Source organism: Giraffa tippelskirchi, chromosome 1 (genome assembly GCF_054371585.1).
Source record: "Giraffa tippelskirchi isolate mGirTip1 chromosome 1, T2T-mGirTip1v1.2.pri, whole genome shotgun sequence".
In the NCBI taxonomy this organism is placed as follows: Eukaryota; Metazoa; Chordata; class Mammalia; order Artiodactyla; family Giraffidae; genus Giraffa; species Giraffa tippelskirchi.
In genome coordinates, this window is record NC_137275.1 from 104,858,136 (window position 1) to 104,878,394 (window position 20,259).

The 20,259-nt window shown below is 49.9% G+C and overlaps 1 protein-coding gene across 17 annotated transcripts in view; it reads right to left on the minus strand.

Moving 5' to 3' along the window:
* Positions 1–1,202: 1,202 nt before the first annotated feature.
* The window catches only part of LOC145504594 (liprin-alpha-1-like), a 68,139-nt gene continuing 49,082 nt past the window's right edge, over positions 1,203–20,259 (minus strand). For 15 of the 17 annotated variants that reach the window (XM_081485711.1, XM_081485721.1, XM_081485706.1 and 12 more), the window contains 8 exons: positions 18,122–18,343; positions 15,638–15,787; positions 13,405–13,626; positions 10,923–11,072; positions 8,690–8,911; positions 6,220–6,369; positions 3,351–3,574; positions 1,203–1,543 (listed from right to left, as the gene is read on the minus strand). In XM_081485711.1, the coding sequence (XP_081341837.1) occupies positions 1,225–1,543; positions 3,351–3,574; positions 6,220–6,369; positions 8,690–8,911; positions 10,923–11,072; positions 13,405–13,626; positions 15,638–15,787; positions 18,122–18,343 (1,659 nt within the window). In that variant the 3' untranslated portion in view covers positions 1,203–1,224. The remainder of the gene's footprint in view (positions 1,544–3,350; positions 3,575–6,219; positions 6,370–8,689; positions 8,912–10,922; positions 11,073–13,404; positions 13,627–15,637; positions 15,788–18,121; positions 18,344–20,259) is intronic. The other 2 variants (XM_081485806.1, XM_081485816.1) reach the window with 1 other exon arrangement.

Genomic DNA, 20,259 nt, shown 5'->3' on the forward strand with positions numbered 1-20,259 from the left:
TGAATCACACATGTTACGTAGTGTACTATCCATCTACATTCTGCTTGTAACTGCATAGTGATACAATAATTCAAACTTCCTGCTGTGGGGGAAGAACATCATTTAATGAGACATGACGACAAAGCACAAACCCGACGAAAAGGGACACACGCTGTGGACCACAGCACTGCTATGACCAGAGCAAGTGGGAGGGCGAGGGAGGGGAGACGGATGGGTAAACTACAGCCTCCGGGTGGGGGGATGGGAGGCTGGGGTCTGGACTGACGACGACTAAGCAGACAACAGTATGAGACAGGAAATCAAAACCAATGATGAAAGCAGACACACCGTCAGAGAGCTCCAACAACAAGGAAAAAATATACAGAACTGTTCTTTTACAAATACTCGGAAAGAAATCAAGCATGAAACCACAGAGAAATTTCAAAGAATTTTAAATACCAACTAATTAGCCAGTGATGCAAATTATAAAAACAGTGTGTCAAGAGACCACAAAATGGACTAGTTACCACTTCATCTGCAGCTAAAATGATTCACCGATAATTTAATTATATGCTAACTAACAATGCAGCTACAATGAAATGGGTGGTAACAAAAAATAGTGATACTACAAGTGCAGTTACAAAGCAGAGTGTTGCAGACATGATTTCATGGGGTAAACAGCAATGCACTCACAAAACCTAAGCTAAACACGCAAGAAAGCTGGAACATGTGCTTTAGAGCCGCACACTCTGTCACCAAAAGCCCTAGGTCGTCATCCCATTTTTAGACTCGGAAGAGCGAGGAAGCCCAACTTCTTCCCTGGGGCCCTGGGCTTTTAACCTGGTTTCACACGCAGAGCTGGCCTGAGCGTGCGGCCAGGTCCAGCAGCAAGCAGACCAGTTTAGCTTCTTGGTTTTGTTCCCACCGCATGCCCTGCACCCTGCAGCCAGGCATCCCCAATGGAAAACGTGCTGCACGGTTTTCACACACCATGAGACCTGCCTATGGTTACTTTCACGAAGCTGTCTGCTCCCTGAGAACAGAAAACTTCCCTGCAGCTGCTGTGCCCAGCACAGGCCAGGCCCAACGTTACAGAGGCAGGCTCTGGCTGAGTTCATGATGATGTGGCTAAGCCGGCGGTCCAAATATCAAGACTCATTTGTCGCTGTGTGATTACGGAATGATTAAAGACTAGCCAGTTTTAAAAATCTTACACCTCTGAGCGTAGCAAATGTATATCTGATTTTATTCTGGGTAAAAAGAGAAAAAAACAAAAAAGAAACAAATAAAACACAAAACCAGTGTGCTGGGGGAGGGACGCAGCAGGGAGGCCAGAGTCTTGATGTCCAGCTTGTCTACCTCTTGCTCCGGGCTGTGCAGCCTCCTTTGGGGCTTGGAGCGCCCACTGCTGGGCAGGCAGGAGTCGGCAAGCGAGGAGGTGGGACACAGGTTGAGGGAGCTCACAGATTCACGACGACGAAGGTTGCCTAAGCTCCCCCTGCACACTCTGCTCTCAATCTCCTCGACCCGCTGCTCCGTGTTCTCCTTCTCTTCTTGGATCAACCTAAAATAGAATACAACTCTTCACCTGCCTTTGTCAGCAGAGGAACGTGTCTGGACAACAAATGTGGGCTTGCATTCTGTGTCACGATTAGCAAATTCCAGGAACAGTTGCTCAACTAACATCTCAGCAAAAAGGTAGGACTTTCCCTCTTTTCAACAGTCTCAAACTTAGAATAATTATCATTGAGTCTTACAAAGTGGCCCCTGATCGTTCACGTTTGATTTGACTGATTTACTCTAACATTCTGACGGGGCCTGGGTGGCGCCTCTCTCCCTGTGAGGAGATAACCTGAAGTTGACAACCTTCACCTTCCCCGCTCTCAGGGCAGAGATGCACGGCAGTGCCTCAAGTCTTTTCCACTGGGAATCGGGAACTCTGTATAATCAAACAGCAATTCACGAACAAGCTGGAGTTTCTAAACACAAGTCTCCAGACCAGATGAAGTGCTGAGTTGATTTTTTTTTTTTAAGGTTCTATACATACAAACGCATCACTTGATGCAGTTCTCCACCAGCTTTGTGTGAGTTTCTGGATTCATGTCAATGTGCTGCATTAACCTGTAATTCATGGTTACTGCTTTTCTCCCCTAATGTGTGGTGGATGATTTTATACAGCAGTTTAAATACTCGATTATGCAAATAAAATGATTTTCAAATTTAACTACAAGATTCTTACAGGTCGTAACCTCTCCAGTTTCACTTTTGCTTATACATACTGGAAGTTTTTCACCGTTGATAACAAGTTGATGGACAGCATTTGCCATTTACATCAAGTTAACTTGTGGCATAAGGAAAAATCACCTTTACCTGACAACGTGCTGTAAAAATAAAAATATTAATATATAACCGTTCCAGATTACCTGCGGGGACGGGGAAAGACAATCTTTCTGAGCTGTCTGTGCTCAAAGCCGGCCCACAGAGCAGTCTGTCTACGGCGTCAGAAGTGCAGGCGGCACCACCTGCGTTTGCTGGTTGGCCGTCACCCCCGCCTTTCCCCCGGGCCCCCCGTGCTCGGCCGACAGGAACGGGCACCTCGGCCTGGGCTGACGTGACAAGAACAATCTGAGCAGCGGCTCTGCCAGGTCCTGTGCAGGGTCACCGGCCTGCGACCAACTCTGAACGTGGACTCGGGACAGGAGGCATGGCTGTGCGGGTGTGGTACCAGGCAGATCTCGGGGCCCCCAGCCACCCGGCTGCACCCAGACCCAAGGCCCCCTGTTCACCACGAGGCCGGCCTTTGGATTCTAGCCCGTTTTGTAAATTGTTATAACTGCCAAGACGGTGTCTAAGGAAAACATCTTCAATATACTGATGAGATGAGAAAAACTCAAACACATGTCCTTGGACCACTGTCTTACTTACAACAAGCCAATCTTCACACTGTATTAACTTTAAAAGGAAAATGCAGATCTGAGTGGGAATTTGCCAACCCCAAAACCCCAGCTTTTCTGTTCTAGGTGGCTTTTCACCAGAACGTGGGCGGCTCCGAAGGACACACGAGGGCGAACCCTCAGTGCCGGAGGGTGCACGGGCCACAGGGGGACACCGCCTTGGCACCTCACCCACCTTGGGGCTCAGAGCTGAGAGGGGAACACCCCACAGCGCCTCCCCACAGAGTGCTGACAACACACTGTGGACCGAACGCCCTGGCTGACTGAGCTCTATAATCAAGGGCCATCTCGGAACTGAAAATTCTTGAAGCAGACCTGAAGTCAGTTTTCTTACTAGGGAACACTCAAGACTTGTCTAAGGAGAACAGCTCCTCAGAGAAACCAAGTTTCCAGGAAGCTGGGCTCGGGCGCACCCACCGGATCTCTTCGTTGATGCCGTCCAGCTGCTCCTGAAGCATCGCAGTCAGAGTCTCAGCATCGCCCTGCCCTCTGGGCGACAGCAGAGCGGCCGAGCTGCAGAGGGTGGCCCTGTCGTCCTCGCCGTCAGACACGTCCACGTCACTCTCGAACGCCTGGGCCACGCTGGCCGGCACGCTGGCTTCCTTGGCGCGCTCGCAGTCCTGTTTCTTCGGGGTCTGCACCTGGGCACGAGAGGACCACGTCTCGTCAGTGACCACGATTTTACATGGGAGCCCTGACTTTGGATAAATGGGCCATGCTTATGAGACACTGCCATCTCTTAAGCGAGCAGTACTGAAGAAACGGGCAGGAGGAGAATCCAGTTCCTAGATGGCCTGGTGACATTCAGGTCTTAGCGTGGACGGAAGGCAATCCTATGAGGTTTTTCATAAGGGTGGGCTGATGGAGTCAGAGACAAAAACCGAAAATTAAAAAAAAATACATCCATGCTTCCTTCAGCCAGGCGGAAGGAAAAGAAAAAAAAAAATCCTTCAGCTCCGCAGCAGCTGGGTCCACCTCAGCCGTCATCACTTGTACTAGTTCACCGAGGAGTACAGTCCTCACAGGTTCCCAGCCCTCCGTTTTCCAGGCTGGTCTGAACACCTCAGACAGGAGCGAGCAGGGGCAGCCAGGGGACCGGAAGGCCAGCCCCCCGCGGCTCTCCTCTCGGGGCACAGGCACTCGGGCTGTTCTGGGGGACGGCCCCTCACACCCCAGGGGTGGCTCTGTCATCAGAGATGCCCGGGAGAGTGCCTGCTGGGCCCCATCCTGCTCTTCCACTCTCACACCTCACACCCTTCTCTCTGCAAATCTCCCCCCTGCCCCACTCTCAACCCAGGTCCTGCCTTCTTTTCCCAGACATGACCTCAAAGCAACCAAGGGGCAGCCTTGAGGGGCTGGTTTGCCGGCTCCCTGTCCCCCGTTGCCTGTGCCCTCACCCTCTGTCTTCGTCACAATCCCTCCCCAGGGCTGGGCCACCCCCTTCGCTGGCTCCAGCACCTCCTGCCATCATTCCTGCTCCGCTCCAGCGAACCAGCTGCCTATGGGTTCACCCCCATCAGCCCGGTCAGCACATCCTCTCCCTTTTCTCACCTTAAAATCGCACAATGGGAACCAGCAGATTCCTCCTCCAGGGCTCCCTGCAGCACCCACTGCAGGTCTCTGAAAGCTCCCTGGGAGCGGCCTCTACTGTCCCCTGCCCCACCCGGTCTCCAGCTCTCTGCAAGCAGGTGGTGTGCCCCACCCCGCAGGGCAGTTCCCCGGGGGCGCCAAGGAACCCATGTTATCAAGCCCCCTCCCCTCCTTGCCCCCGCAGCATGTCTCTCCCTGGGCTCCAGGCCCCTCCCTCTCTGGGGTTATTCCTCAGTCCCTCGCGCCCCTTCTCAACCTTGGAATGTGGGGCACCCCACGGCTCTACTCTTGCACCCCATCTCTCTCCACCAGCACATGCCTGGTGACTTTACCATGCTCGTGCCTTTAAATGCCATCTGTATGCCCACGACCCTGAGTCCTCTCCCGGATCCAGGCCGCAACACTCAGCTGCTGACGGGCTCGTCCACTTGAACAGGGCTGAGGCCGGCTCTTAGCTCCCCACCCCAGTGCCCTCCTCACTTCAGGAAACAGGCTCCGGCCTCGAGCTGCTCAGGCCTGAGCCCAGGGTCCTCCCTGATGTGGCCCTCTCTCTCCGTTATCCCAGCTTGTTGACACGACCCTTGATCTATCTCCGAGTGGCTCCTTCTCTTCCTGCCTCTGGGGCTCTGTTCAAGGTCACCCTCCTGGTGTCACCTCGTTGGCCACCCTGTTCACACTCAATCGTCCCCCCTTCCTTGGACAACTCGGGCACTCAGGTCTCCTTTCCCTGCTCGTTACTGTCCAACGGGCTGCGCGGGCTTAAAAATGGATCCACAAATTCTTCCATCCTCCTCCCTTCAAGAGGCAGAGGGGGCAACTCCTGCTCAGCCCCTGAGCGAGGCAGGACTTCGCAGCTCACTCTCGCAAACACAAGTCAAGGTGTGCGGTTTCTGAGACCGGGGCGCGAAAGGCCCCGGGATACACCCCGCACTCTCGCTCTCAGAGGGTGTTCCGAGGAAAGCCAGGCCATGAAGAGGTCCACACGGCAGGGACCTGGGCCTGTCCCCACCAGCCAGGTGAGTCTGAAAGCCTGCCATCCAGCCCTGGGGGGCCTTCCCATGTTTGCGTCCTCAGGAGGCCCTGAACCAGGCCCACCTGCTGCAAAGCACAGAAACTGGACTGTGACCTGCTCACTGGGAAGCCACTAAGCTTTGCAGTGATTTGTTACATGGCAGTGGATAAAGAACGCACACGGTTTTTAATTCACTGCTGGAGTCCTAGTTCTGACGATGTCTGGCCCAAACTAGCTGCTCACTGAACATGGCAGCTCAAAACACAGACATGTATGAAAAAATACATGCCATAAATGAGGCGAAAATACAAAGGTACTTAAACTTCCAATGAGAATTCTTCTCACTATAAAATGATGGGTATGTGTATCCATTTACTCGCAGGATGATTTCAATCAAAACGGTGCTAATTAGTACTGTGCTGGGCCGCACAGTAGGCCACAAGTTATCAAAATTGGTTCTTTTAAGAAAAAAAAGCATGCCTTAAAAGGAAACTCGTAGCCAGAAAAAGGAAAATGGGAAGACATAAAGCGATCTATCAACGCTTTGTTCCAAAACCATTTCAGGACCACAGTGTGAGGGGGCAGGTGCCTTACAACGTGGGAGCCACATGAAAAGGTGTTTACCTTCCTTCCTCAGGAATTCACCACTATAAAAGTCAGACACAGTTCAGTAAAAGCCGTTACCTGTCGATGCATAGAATCCTTATCTGCGATTTCATTTTCAAGTTTATCATTGAGGTCGTCGTGCACAGAGGTGGCTTCGCGCTGGGCGGCAAGGTAGCATCTCTCAAGGGTAGTGATTCGCACCTCCACGTCCGTGTTCTGGACCATGGCCTACACCGGGCATTGCAGAGTAGAAAAGGTAAGTCACTATCATGGAACATTCCGATACACGTACGCGTAAAAGAGTTGGACTAAATCCTAAGTTTCAACTCAAAAATAAAGTTAGCGTCCTCAAAATTAAAGTCCTAGACACGGCAGTTTCCTCGGACGTGAGCAAAAACGTGCCTACTTAAAATGTCACATTTGCCACGATTGGCACCCATATGTCTGTATTAACGTTCTGTCTGGCCACTCGGTTTCCCAAGCTTCTCTTCAACATAATAAACCCAAACAGCAAAGAGTATACTAAACTACCCTGTTACTGCATGAATTCCAGGAGGAATGGTATCTGGCATGAAGTCACGACCTCTGTCTGCTACACCACACAGGCGGACTGGATCCACAAGAGGGAGGGACCTTCAACAGATCCAACAGGGACCTCTGAGGCTCGTTTCCTCGGGTAAAAGTCGGAAAACTCTCATGCAATTTCCTCAGAATTCAAGTAATAGTAATGAGTGGAAACAGAAGTCAAAGCTTAACACAACTGGAAGCAGCCTTCTCAAGCCTAATTCTTCTAAAGCAGACTTACACCACATGTATGAAAGGGTCAAACCAGGACCAGAACTTGCTGCTGGTGCAACTCCCGTCCTCCAGGTCAAAATCCACTGCAGGTCCCTCCGTAGTCGACTACTAAGTAACCAATGTGGGCAAAGGCCTGACATTAAAAGTGAAAGGTCTCAAGGCCGCTTTTCCCAGAATTCTCTACATATTGAACTCTGCCACCTAATCTCCTCCTGTTGCCAAAGAGTAGTGGGAAAAGGTTATACAAGCGTGCAAATATTCTGTTTTGAGTTCTCACCTTGAGCTCTCACAGAGAATTACTCACACCAAGCTACTAAACAAGGACACCTGCTGTAGCACATGTCGGAGGGGTTCTGTCTGAGACGGTCTCACGGGGGAGGGGTGGGGCAGGGTGGGCGCTGTCTGTCTGCCTACAAAGGAGAGGTGAGGCTCACAGGAGGAGGCCCGAACCCTCAGCACTCTTCTCTTTTCACAATGACCGTTAGGCGGTTTCTCATCAATCGTGACAGCCGCAGACACGACCACCAGAAACATCATGACTCTACATGGTTACACAGCACGGGCCTGAGGCTCTGAGGGTGAGCAAACGCCACTCGACCTGTCTGACCGCCGGTATCAATGTCACACATCCCCTCAAGGAGCAGAACCTCAGAAAACTAGAGAAGACGGCCAGGCAAGCTGCCTCAGCAGGGCCCACACAGCGGGCTCCCATCTCTCCGAGAGAACGGGCTCCACAGACGTCACCAGACTCGCCTGAGTGAACCCGAAGGAAATTTCAGCATCATCAGGTATACATTCGACAGGCGGGTGGGGGGGATGAACTGGGAGACTGGGGTTGACGTATGTACACTACTGAGACTATGCGTAAAGTCAACAACGAGTAAGGACCTACTCTACAGCACAGGGCAGTCTACTCAGGGCTCTGTGGTGAAGTAAATGGGTAGGAAATCTAAAAAGAGGGATATATGTAGACACACACACACACACACACACACACGTATATATATATATATATATATATATATAAATATAAATATAAATATATATATAAATATAAATATAAATATATATATATATATATATATGACGGATTCACTTTGCTGTACAGCAGACATTGACACAGCAGTGTAAAGCAACTGCTAACTGCTAAGTCGCTTCAGTCGTGTCCGACTCTGTGCGACCCCACAGACGGTAGCCCACCAGGCTCCCCTGTCCCTGGGATTCTCCAGGCAAGAATACTGGAGTGGGTTGCCATTTCCTTCTCCAGTGTATCAAAGGGAAAAGTGAAAGTGAAGTCGCTCAGTTGTGTCCGACTCTTAGCCACCCCATGGACCGTAGCCTACCAGGCTCCTCCATCCATGGGATTTTCCAGGCAAGAGTACTGGAGTGGGGTACCATTGCCTTCTCCAAGAAAAAGGAAAGCAACTAGACTCCAATAAATGAATGAATGGATGAATGAATTTTTCAAAGAGGAACACACTGGGCACCCTAGAACTTGTAGAAATGAGGAGTCCACACCCAGGGTGAGCACAGCGCTAGGGATGCCCTCGTGTTGCTCCACTGCCAATGGACCGCCTGGACCAGGCCTCTTCTACCCCAGAGATCTCGACGCAGAGGCGGGGAGGCCGCCAGTCGCGGTCTCGCCAGCGCTCTGCTCCTACTCACGCAGCCATCCCAAAGCTCAGATCAGCCGGAGAACAAGGGACCCACATTCCACCTCAGGACAACAGACACGTCCGCTGTCACTCACTTCGCGGACATCCCGCTGTGGTTGTCTGTTCGCTTCCTCGGACGCGAGGAGCTCCTTCCTGGCCGTGTCCGGGTCCTCCTCCGGCTCTCTCACGTAGGCCGAGAGGTTTGCCAGGCACTCCTTCGACTGGCTCTGCTCCCCTGACTGCCTCTCGATGACCTCCTGGAGCTCGATCACCTTAGCCAGGTCTTCCTCGTGGCTTGGGGAGCCGTCGGAGGATCTCTAAGGGGGAAAGGAAGCCTTAGACAGACAGCCTTGTTTTGGGAGGGAGGGAACACAGCATTTCCGGGCAATCGGTGAGGTCAAAACTTTCTTCTGCACTCTGGGAGCTCACACGACCCTCACGGCCACTCAGATCTACATGGTGCATTGCTGACAGGTCCCAACAGCCCCGCACAGACTGGATGGTAAGGCGAGAACCAGACAGAGAGCGAGACCGAGGACTTGCCTTTCCATTGGTGCTTGGCATGTTTACTTGCTCGGGATTTACATCAAGCACCCCGTCCGTTAGTAGCTTTCCCCAGTTATTCTGCTCTTTAAGAATCATCTGCTAAACGTGAAGTCCACCGGACTTTAGGAAGCATCACTACGAACAAAGCTAGTGGAGCTGATGGAATTCCAGTTGAGCTATCTCAAATCCTGAAAGATGATGCTGTGAAAGTGCTATATTCAATATGCCAGCAAATATGGAAAACTCAGCGGTGGCCACAGGACTGGAAATGGTCAGTTTTCATCCCAATCCCAAAGAAAGGCAATGCCAAAGAATGCTCAAACTACCGCACAATGGCACTCATCTCACGTGCTAGTAAAGTAATGCTTAAAATTCTCTAAGCCAGGCTTCAGCGATAGGTGAACCGTGAACTTCCAGATGTTCCAGCTGATTTTAGAAAAGGCAGAGGAACCAGAGATCAAATTGCCAATATCTGCTGGATCATCGAAAAAGCAAGAGAGTTCCCGAAAAACATCAATTTCTGCTTTATGGACTATGCCAAACAAAGCCTTTGACTGTGTGGATCACAATCAACTGTGGAAAATTCTGAAAGAGATGGGAATACCAGACCATCTGACCTCTCCCTTGGGAAACCTGTATGCAGGTCAGGAAGCAACAGTTAGAACTGGACATGGAACAACAGACTGGTTCCAAATAGGAAAAGGAGGACGTCAAGGCTGTGTGTCCTTGTCACCCTGCTTATTTAACTTAGACGCAGGGTACATCATGAGAGACGCTGGGCTGGAAGAAACACAAGCTGGAATCGAGACTGCCGGGAGAAACACCAATAACCTCAGATATGCAGATGACACCACCCTTACGGCAGAAAGTGGAAAAGAACTAAAGAGCCTCTTGATGAAAGTGAAAGAGGAGAGTGAAAAAGTTGGCTTAAAGCTCAACGTTCAGAAAACTAAGATCATGGCATCAGGTCCCATCACTTCATGGGAAATAGATGGGGAAACTGTGGAAACAGTGTCAGACTTTATGTTTGGGGGCTCCAAAATCACTGCTGATGGTGACTGCAGCCACGAAACTGAAAGACACTTACTCCTTGGAAGGAAGGTTATGGCCAACTTAGATGGCATATTTAAAGGCAGAGACACTACTTTGCCAACAAAAGTCCGTCTAGTCAAGGCTATGGTTTTTCCAGTGGTCATGTATGGATGTGAGAGTCGGACGGTGAAGAAAGCTGAGCGCCACAGAACTGATGCCTTTGAACTGTGGTGTGGGAGAAGACTCTTGAGAGTCCCTTGGAGTGCAAGGAGATCCGAATAGTCCATCCTAAAGGGGATCAATCCTGGGTGTTCATTGGAAGGACTGATGTTGAAGCTGAAACTCCAACACTTTGGCCACCTCATGCGAAGAGCTGACTCATTGGAAAAGACCCTAACGCTGGGTAGGATTGGAGGCAGGAAGAGAAGGGGACGACAGAGGATGACATGGTTGGATGGCATCACTGACTCGATGGACATGGGTCTGGGTAGACTCTGGGAGTTGGTGATGGACAGAGAGGCCTGGCGTGCTGCAGATCATCGGGTTGCAAAGATTCGGACACGACTGAACGACTGAACTGAACTGAACTGAACTGAACATCCACAAATTTGAACGCAATATTTTAGGGTAATAAGAACTTGACACTGGGACTTAAATTCCAACGTGGGAGTCACATGAAAAGGTGTTTACCTTCCTTCCTCAGGAATTCACCACTATAAAAGTCAGACACAGTTCAGTAAAAGCCGTTACCTGTCGATGCATAGAATCCTTATCTGCGATTTCATTTTCAAGTTTATCATTGAGGTCGTCGTGCACAGAGGTGGCTTCGCGCTGGGCGGCAAGGTAGCATCTCTCAAGGGTAGTGATTCGCACCTCCACGTCCGTGTTCTGGACCATGGCCTACACCGGGCATTGCAGAGTAGAAAAGGTAAGTCACTATCATGGAACATTCCGATACACGTACGCGTAAAAGAGTTGGACTAAATCCTAAGTTTCAACTCAAAAATAAAGTTAGCGTCCTCAAAATTAAAGTCCTAGACACGGCAGTTTCCTCGGACGTGAGCAAAAACGTGCCTACTTAAAATGTCACATTTGCCACGATTGGCACCCATATGTCTGTATTAACGTTCTGTCTGGCCACTCGGTTTCCCAAGCTTCTCTTCAACATAATAAACCCAAACAGCAAAGAGTATACTAAACTACCCTGTTACTGCATGAATTCCAGGAGGAATGGTATCTGGCATGAAGTCACGACCTCTGTCTGCTACACCACACAGGCGGACTGGATCCACAAGAGGGAGGGACCTTCAACAGATCCAACAGGGACCTCTGAGGCTCGTTTCCTCGGGTAAAAGTCGGAAAACTCTCATGCAATTTCCTCAGAATTCAAGTAATAGTAATGAGTGGAAACAGAAGTCAAGGCTTAACACAACTGGAAGCAGCCTTCTCAAGCCTAATTCTTCTAAAGCAGACTTACACCACATGTATGAAAGGGTCAAACCAGGACCAGAACTTGCTGCTGGTGCAACTCCCGTCCTCCAGGTCAAAATCCACTGCAGGTCCCTCCGTAGTCGACTACTAAGTAACCAATGTGGGCAAAGGCCTGACATTAAAAGTGAAAGGTCTCAAGGCCGCTTTTCCCAGAATTCTCTACATATTGAACTCTGCCACCTAATCTCCTCCTGTTGCCAAAGAGTAGTGGGAAAAGGTTATACAAGCGTGCAAATATTCTGTTTTGAGTTCTCACCTTGAGCTCTCACAGAGAATTACTCACACCAAGCTACTAAACAAGCACAGCTGCTGTAGCACATGTCGGAGGGGTTCTGTCTGAGACGGTCTCACGGGGGAGGGGTGGGGCAGGGTGGGCGCTGTCTGTCTGCCTACAAAGGAGAGGTGAGGCTCACAGGAGGAGGCCCGAACCCTCAGCACTCTTCTCTTTTCACAATGACCGTTAGGCGGTTTCTCATCAATCGTGACAGCCGCAGACACGACCACCAGAAACATCATGACTCTACATGGTTACACAGCACGGGCCTGAGGCTCTGAGGGTGAGCAAACGCCACTCGACCTGTCTGACCGCCGGTATCAATGTCACACATCCCCTCAAGGAGCAGAACCTCAGAAAACTAGAGAAGACGGCCAGGCAAGCTGCCTCAGCAGGGCCCACACAGCGGGCTCCCATCTCTCCGAGAGAACGGGCTCCACAGACGTCACCAGACTCGCCTGAGTGAACCCGAAGGAAATTTCAGCATCATCAGGTATACATTCGACAGGCAGGTGGGGGGGATGAACTGGGAGACTGGGGTTGACGTATGTACACTACTGAGACTATGCGTAAAGTCAACAACGAGTAAGGACCTACTCTACAGCACAGGGCAGTCTACTCAGGGCTCTGTGGTGAAGTAAATGGGTAGGAAATCTAAAAAGAGGGATATATGTAGACACACACACACACACACACACACACACGTATATATATATATATATATATAAATATAAATATATATATAAATATAAATATAAATATATATATAAATATAAATATATATATATATATATATATATATGACGGATTCACTTTGCTGTACAGCAGACATTGACACAGCAGTGTAAAGCAACTGCTAACTGCTAAGTCGCTTCAGTCGTGTCCGACTCTGTGCGACCCCACAGACGGTAGCCCACCAGGCTCCCCTGTCCCTGGGATTCTCCAGGCAAGAATACTGGAGTGGGTTGCCATTTCCTTCTCCAGTGTATCAAAGGGAAAAGTGAAAGTGAAGTCGCTCAGTTGTGTCCGACTCTTAGCCACCCCATGGACCGTAGCCTACCAGGCTCCTCCATCCATGGGATTTTCCAGGCAAGAGTACTGGAGTGGGGTACCATTGCCTTCTCCAAGAAAAAGGAAAGCAACTAGACTCCAATAAATGAATGAATGGATGAATGAATTTTTCAAAGAGGAACACACTGGGCACCCTAGAACTTGTAGAAATGAGGAGTCCACACCCAGGGTGAGCACAGCGCTAGGGATGCCCTCGTGTTGCTCCACTGCCAATGGACCGCCTGGACCAGGCCTCTTCTACCCCAGAGATCTCGACGCAGAGGCGGGGAGGCCGCCAGTCGCGGTCTCGCCAGCGCTCTGCTCCTACTCACGCAGCCATCCCAAAGCTCAGATCAGCCGGAGAACAAGGGACCCACATTCCACCTCAGGACAACAGACACGTCCGCTGTCACTCACTTCGCGGACATCCCGCTGTGGTTGTCTGTTCGCTTCCTCGGACGCGAGGAGCTCCTTCCTGGCCGTGTCCGGGTCCTCCTCCGGCTCTCTCACGTAGGCCGAGAGGTTTGCCAGGCACTCCTTCGACTGGCTCTGCTCCCCTGACTGCCTCTCGATGACCTCCTGGAGCTCGATCACCTTAGCCAGGTCTTCCTCGTGGCTTGGGGAGCCGTCGGAGGATCTCTAAGGGGGAAAGGAAGCCTTAGACAGACAGCCTTGTTTTGGGAGGGAGGGAACACAGCATTTCCGGGCAATCGGTGAGGTCAAAACTTTCTTCTGCACTCTGGGAGCTCACACGACCCTCACGGCCACTCAGATCTACATGGTGCATTGCTGACAGGTCCCAACAGCCCCGCACAGACTGGATGGTAAGGCGAGAACCAGACAGAGAGCGAGACCGAGGACTTGCCTTTCCATTGGTGCTTGGCATGTTTACTTGCTCGGGATTTACATCAAGCACCCCGTCCGTTAGTAGCTTTCCCCAGTTATTCTGCTCTTTAAGAATCATCTGCTAAACGTGAAGTCCACCGGACTTTAGGAAGCATCACTACGAACAAAGCTAGTGGAGCTGATGGAATTCCAGTTGAGCTATCTCAAATCCTGAAAGATGATGCTGTGAAAGTGCTATATTCAATATGCCAGCAAATATGGAAAACTCAGCGGTGGCCACAGGACTGGAAATGGTCAGTTTTCATCCCAATCCCAAAGAAAGGCAATGCCAAAGAATGCTCAAACTACCGCACAATGGCACTCATCTCACGTGCTAGTAAAGTAATGCTTAAAATTCTCTAAGCCAGGCTTCAGCGATAGGTGAACCGTGAACTTCCAGATGTTCCAGCTGATTTTAGAAAAGGCAGAGGAACCAGAGATCAAATTGCCAATATCTGCTGGATCATCGAAAAAGCAAGAGAGTTCCCGAAAAACATCAATTTCTGCTTTATGGACTATGCCAAACAAAGCCTTTGACTGTGTGGATCACAATCAACTGTGGAAAATTCTGAAAGAGATGGGAATACCAGACCATCTGACCTCTCCCTTGGGAAACCTGTATGCAGGTCAGGAAGCAACAGTTAGAACTGGACATGGAACAACAGACTGGTTCCAAATAGGAAAAGGAGGACGTCAAGGCTGTGTGTCCTTGTCACCCTGCTTATTTAACTTAGACGCAGGGTACATCATGAGAGACGCTGGGCTGGAAGAAACACAAGCTGGAATCGAGACTGCCGGGAGAAACACCAATAACCTCAGATATGCAGATGACACCACCCTTACGGCAGAAAGTGGAAAAGAACTAAAGAGCCTCTTGATGAAAGTGAAAGAGGAGAGTGAAAAAGTTGGCTTAAAGCTCAACGTTCAGAAAACTAAGATCATGGCATCAGGTCCCATCACTTCATGGGAAATAGATGGGGAAACTGTGGAAACAGTGTCAGACTTTATGTTTGGGGGCTCCAAAATCACTGCTGATGGTGACTGCAGCCACGAAACTGAAAGACACTTACTCCTTGGAAGGAAGGTTATGGCCAACTTAGATGGCATATTTAAAGGCAGAGACACTACTTTGCCAACAAAAGTCCGTCTAGTCAAGGCTATGGTTTTTCCAGTGGTCATGTATGGATGTGAGAGTCGGACGGTGAAGAAAGCTGAGCGCCACAGAACTGATGCCTTTGAACTGTGGTGTGGGAGAAGACTCTTGAGAGTCCCTTGGAGTGCAAGGAGATCCGAATAGTCCATCCTAAAGGGGATCAATCCTGGGTGTTCATTGGAAGGACTGATGTTGAAGCTGAAACTCCAACACTTTGGCCACCTCATGCGAAGAGCTGACTCATTGGAAAAGACCCTAACGCTGGGTAGGATTGGAGGCAGGAAGAGAAGGGGACGACAGAGGATGACATGGTTGGATGGCATCACTGACTCGATGGACATGGGTCTGGGTAGACTCTGGGAGTTGGTGATGGACAGAGAGGCCTGGCGTGCTGCAGATCATCGGGTTGCAAAGATTCGGACACGACTGAACGACTGAACTGAACTGAACTGAACTGAACATCCACAAATTTGAACGCAATATTTTAGGGTAATAAGAACTTGACACTGGGACTTAAATTCCAACGTGGGAGTCACATGAAAAGGTGTTTACCTTCCTTCCTCAGGAATTCACCACTATAAAAGTCAGACACAGTTCAGTAAAAGCCGTTACCTGTCGATGCATAGAATCCTTATCTGCGATTTCATTTTCAAGTTTATCATTGAGGTCGTCGTGCACAGAGGTGGCTTCGCGCTGGGCGGCAAGGTAGCATCTCTCAAGGGTAGTGATTCGCACCTCCACGTCCGTGTTCTGGACCATGGCCTACACCGGGCATTGCAGAGTAGAAAAGGTAAGTCACTATCATGGAACATTCCGATACACGTACGCGTAAAAGAGTTGGACTAAATCCTAAGTTTCAACTCAAAAATAAAGTTAGCGTCCTCAAAATTAAAGTCCTAGACACGGCAGTTTCCTCGGACGTGAGCAAAAACGTGCCTACTTAAAATGTCACATTTGCCACGATTGGCACCCATATGTCTGTATTAACGTTCTGTCTGGCCACTCGGTTTCCCAAGCTTCTCTTCAACATAATAAACCCAAACAGCAAAGAGTATACTAAACTACCCTGTTACTGCATGAATTCCAGGAGGAATGGTATCTGGCATGAAGTCACGACCTCTGTCTGCTACACCACACAGGCGGACTGGATCCACAAGAGGGAGGGACCTTCAACAGATCCAACAGGGACCTCTGAGGCTCGTTTCCTCGGGTAAAAGTCGGAAAACTCTCATGCAATTTCCTCAGAATTCAAGTAATAGTAATGAGTGGAAACAGAAGTCAAGGCTTAACACAACTGGAAGCAGCCTTCTCAAGCCTAATTCTTCTAAAGCAGACTTACACCACATGTATGAAAGGGTCAAACCAGGACCAGAACTTGCTGCTGGTGCAACTCCCGTCCTCCAGGTCAAAATCCACTGCAGGTCCCTCCGTAGTCGACTACTAAGTAACCAATGTGGGCAAAGGCCTGACATTAAAAGTGAAAGGTCTCAAGGCCGCTTTTCCCAGAATTCTCTACATATTGAACTCTGCCACCTAATCTCCTCCTGTTGCCAAAGAGTAGTGGGAAAAGGTTATACAAGCGTGCAAATATTCTGTTTTGAGTTCTCACCTTGAGCTCTCACAGAGAATTACTCACACCAAGCTACTAAACAAGCACAGCTGCTGTAGCACATGTCGGAGGGGTTCTGTCTGAGACGGTCTCACGGGGGAGGGGTGGGGCAGGGTGGGCGCTGTCTGTCTGCCTACAAAGGAGAGGTGAGGCTCACAGGAGGAGGCCCGAACCCTCAGCACTCTTCTCTTTTCACAATGACCGTTAGGCGGTTTCTCATCAATCGTGACAGCCGCAGACACGACCACCAGAAACATCATGACTCTACATGGTTACACAGCACGGGCCTGAGGCTCTGAGGGTGAGCAAACGCCACTCGACCTGTCTGACCGCCGGTATCAATGTCACACATCCCCTCAAGGAGCAGAACCTCAGAAAACTAGAGAAGACGGCCAGGCAAGCTGCCTCAGCAGGGCCCACACAGCGGGCTCCCATCTCTCCGAGAGAACGGGCTCCACAGACGTCACCAGACTCGCCTGAGTGAACCCGAAGGAAATTTCAGCATCATCAGGTATACATTCGACAGGCAGGTGGGGGGGATGAACTGGGAGACTGGGGTTGACGTATGTACACTACTGAGACTATGCGTAAAGTCAACAACGAGTAAGGACCTACTCTACAGCACAGGGCAGTCTACTCAGGGCTCTGTGGTGAAGTAAATGGGTAGGAAATCTAAAAAGAGGGATATATGTAGACACACACACACACACACACACACACACGTATATATATATATATATATATATAAATATAAATATATATATAAATATAAATATAAATATATATATAAATATAAATATATATATATATATATATATATATGACGGATTCACTTTGCTGTACAGCAGACATTGACACAGCAGTGTAAAGCAACTGCTAACTGCTAAGTCGCTTCAGTCGTGTCCGACTCTGTGCGACCCCACAGACGGTAGCCCACCAGGCTCCCCTGTCCCTGGGATTCTCCAGGCAAGAATACTGGAGTGGGTTGCCATTTCCTTCTCCAGTGTATCAAAGGGAAAAGTGAAAGTGAAGTCGCTCAGTTGTGTCCGACTCTTAGCCACCCCATGGACCGTAGCCTACCAGGCTCCTCCATCCATGGGATTTTCCAGGCAAGAGTACTGGAGTGGGGTACCATTGCCTTCTCCAAGAAAAAGGAAAGCAACTAGACTCCAATAAATGAATGAATGGATGAATGAATTTTTCAAAGAGGAACACACTGGGCACCCTAGAACTTGTAGAAATGAGGAGTCCACACCCAGGGTGAGCACAGCGCTAGGGATGCCCTCGTGTTGCTCCACTGCCAATGGACCGCCTGGACCAGGCCTCTTCTACCCCAGAGATCTCGACGCAGAGGCGGGGAGGCCGCCAGTCGCGGTCTCGCCAGCGCTCTGCTCCTACTCACGCAGCCATCCCAAAGCTCAGATCAGCCGGAGAACAAGGGACCCACATTCCACCTCAGGACAACAGACACGTCCGCTGTCACTCACTTCGCGGACATCCCGCTGTGGTTGTCTGTTCGCTTCCTCGGACGCGAGGAGCTCCTTCCTGGCCGTGTCCGGGTCCTCCTCCGGCTCTCTCACGTAGGCCGAGAGGTTTGCCAGGCACTCCTTCGACTGGCTCTGCTCCCCTGACTGCCTCTCGATGACCTCCTGGAGCTCGATCACCTTAGCCAGGTCTTCCTCGTGGCTTGGGGAGCCGTCGGAGGATCTCTAAGGGGGAAAGGAAGCCTTAGACAGACAGCCTTGTTTTGGGAGGGAGGGAACACAGCATTTCCGGGCAATCGGTGAGGTCAAAACTTTCTTCTGCACTCTGGGAGCTCACACGACCCTCACGGCCACTCAGATCTACATGGTGCATTGCTGACAGGTCCCAACAGCCCCGCACAGACTGGATGGTAAGGCGAGAACCAGACAGAGAGCGAGACCGAGGACTTGCCTTTCCATTGGTGCTTGGCATGTTTACTTGCTCGGGATTTACATCAAGCACCCCGTCCGTTAGTAGCTTTCCCCAGTTATTCTGCTCTTTAAGAATCATCTGCTAAACGTGAAGTCCACCGGACTTTAGGAAGCATCACTACGAACAAAGCTAGTGGAGCTGATGGAATTCCAGTTGAGCTATCTCAAATCCTGAAAGATGATGCTGTGAAAGTGCTATATTCAATATGCCAGCAAATATGGAAAACTCAGCGGTGGCCACAGGACTGGAAATGGTCAGTTTTCATCCCAATCCCAAAGAAAGGCAATGCCAAAGAATGCTCAAACTACCGCACAATGGCACTCATCTCACGTGCTAGTAAAGTAATGCTTAAAATTCTCTAAGCCAGGCTTCAGCGATAGGTGAACCGTGAACTTCCAGATGTTCCAGCTGATTTTAGAAAAGGCAGAGGAACCAGAGATCAAATTGCCAATATCTGCTGGATCATCGAAAAAGCAAGAGAGTTCCCGAAAAACATCAATTTCTGCTTTATGGACTATGCCAAACAAAGCCTTTGACTGTGTGGATCACAATCAACTGTGGAAAATTCTGAAAGAGATGGGAATACCAGACCATCTGACCTCTCCCTTGGGAAACCTGTATGCAGGTCAGGAAGCAACAGTTAGAACTGGACATGGAACAACAGACTGGTTCCAAATAGGAAAAGGAGGACGTCAAGGCTGTGTGTCCTTGTCACCCTGCTTATTTAACTTAGACGCAGGGTACATCATGAGAGACGCTGGGCTGGAAGAAACACAAGCTGGAATCGAGACTGCCGGGAGAAACACCAATAACCTCAGATATGCAGATGACACCACCCTTACGGCAGAAAGTGGAAAAGAACTAAAGAGCCTCTTGATGAAAGTGAAAGAGGAGAGTGAAAAAGTTGGCTTAAAGCTCAACGTTCAGAAAACTAAGATCATGGCATCAGGTCCCATCACTTCATGGGAAATAGATGGGGAAACTGTGGAAACAGTGTCAGACTTTATGTTTGGGGGCTCCAAAATCACTGCTGATGGTGACTGCAGCCACGAAACTGAAAGACACTTACTCCTTGGAAGGAAGGTTATGGCCAACTTAGATGGCATATTTAAAGGCAGAGACACTACTTTGCCAACAAAAGTCCGTCTAGTCAAGGCTATGGTTTTTCCAGTGGTCATGTATGGATGTGAGAGTCGGACGGTGAAGAAAGCTGAGCGCCACAGAACTGATGCCTTTGAACTGTGGTGTGGGAGAAGACTCTTGAGAGTCCCTTGGAGTGCAAGGAGATCCGAATAGTCCATCCTAAAGGGGATCAATCCTGGGTGTTCATTGGAAGGACTGATGTTGAAGCTGAAACTCCAACACTTTGGCCACCTCATGCGAAGAGCTGACTCATTGGAAAAGACCCTAACGCTGGGTAGGATTGGAGGCAGGAAGAGAAGGGGACGACAGAGGATGACATGGTTGGATGGCATCACTGACTCGATGGACATGGGTCTGGGTAGACTCTGGGAGTTGGTGATGGACAGAGAGGCCTGGCGTGCTGCAGATCATCGGGTTGCAAAGATTCGGACACGACTGAACGACTGAACTGAACTGAACTGAACTGAACATCCACAAATTTGAACGCAATATTTTAGGGTAATAAGAACTTGACACTGGGACTTAA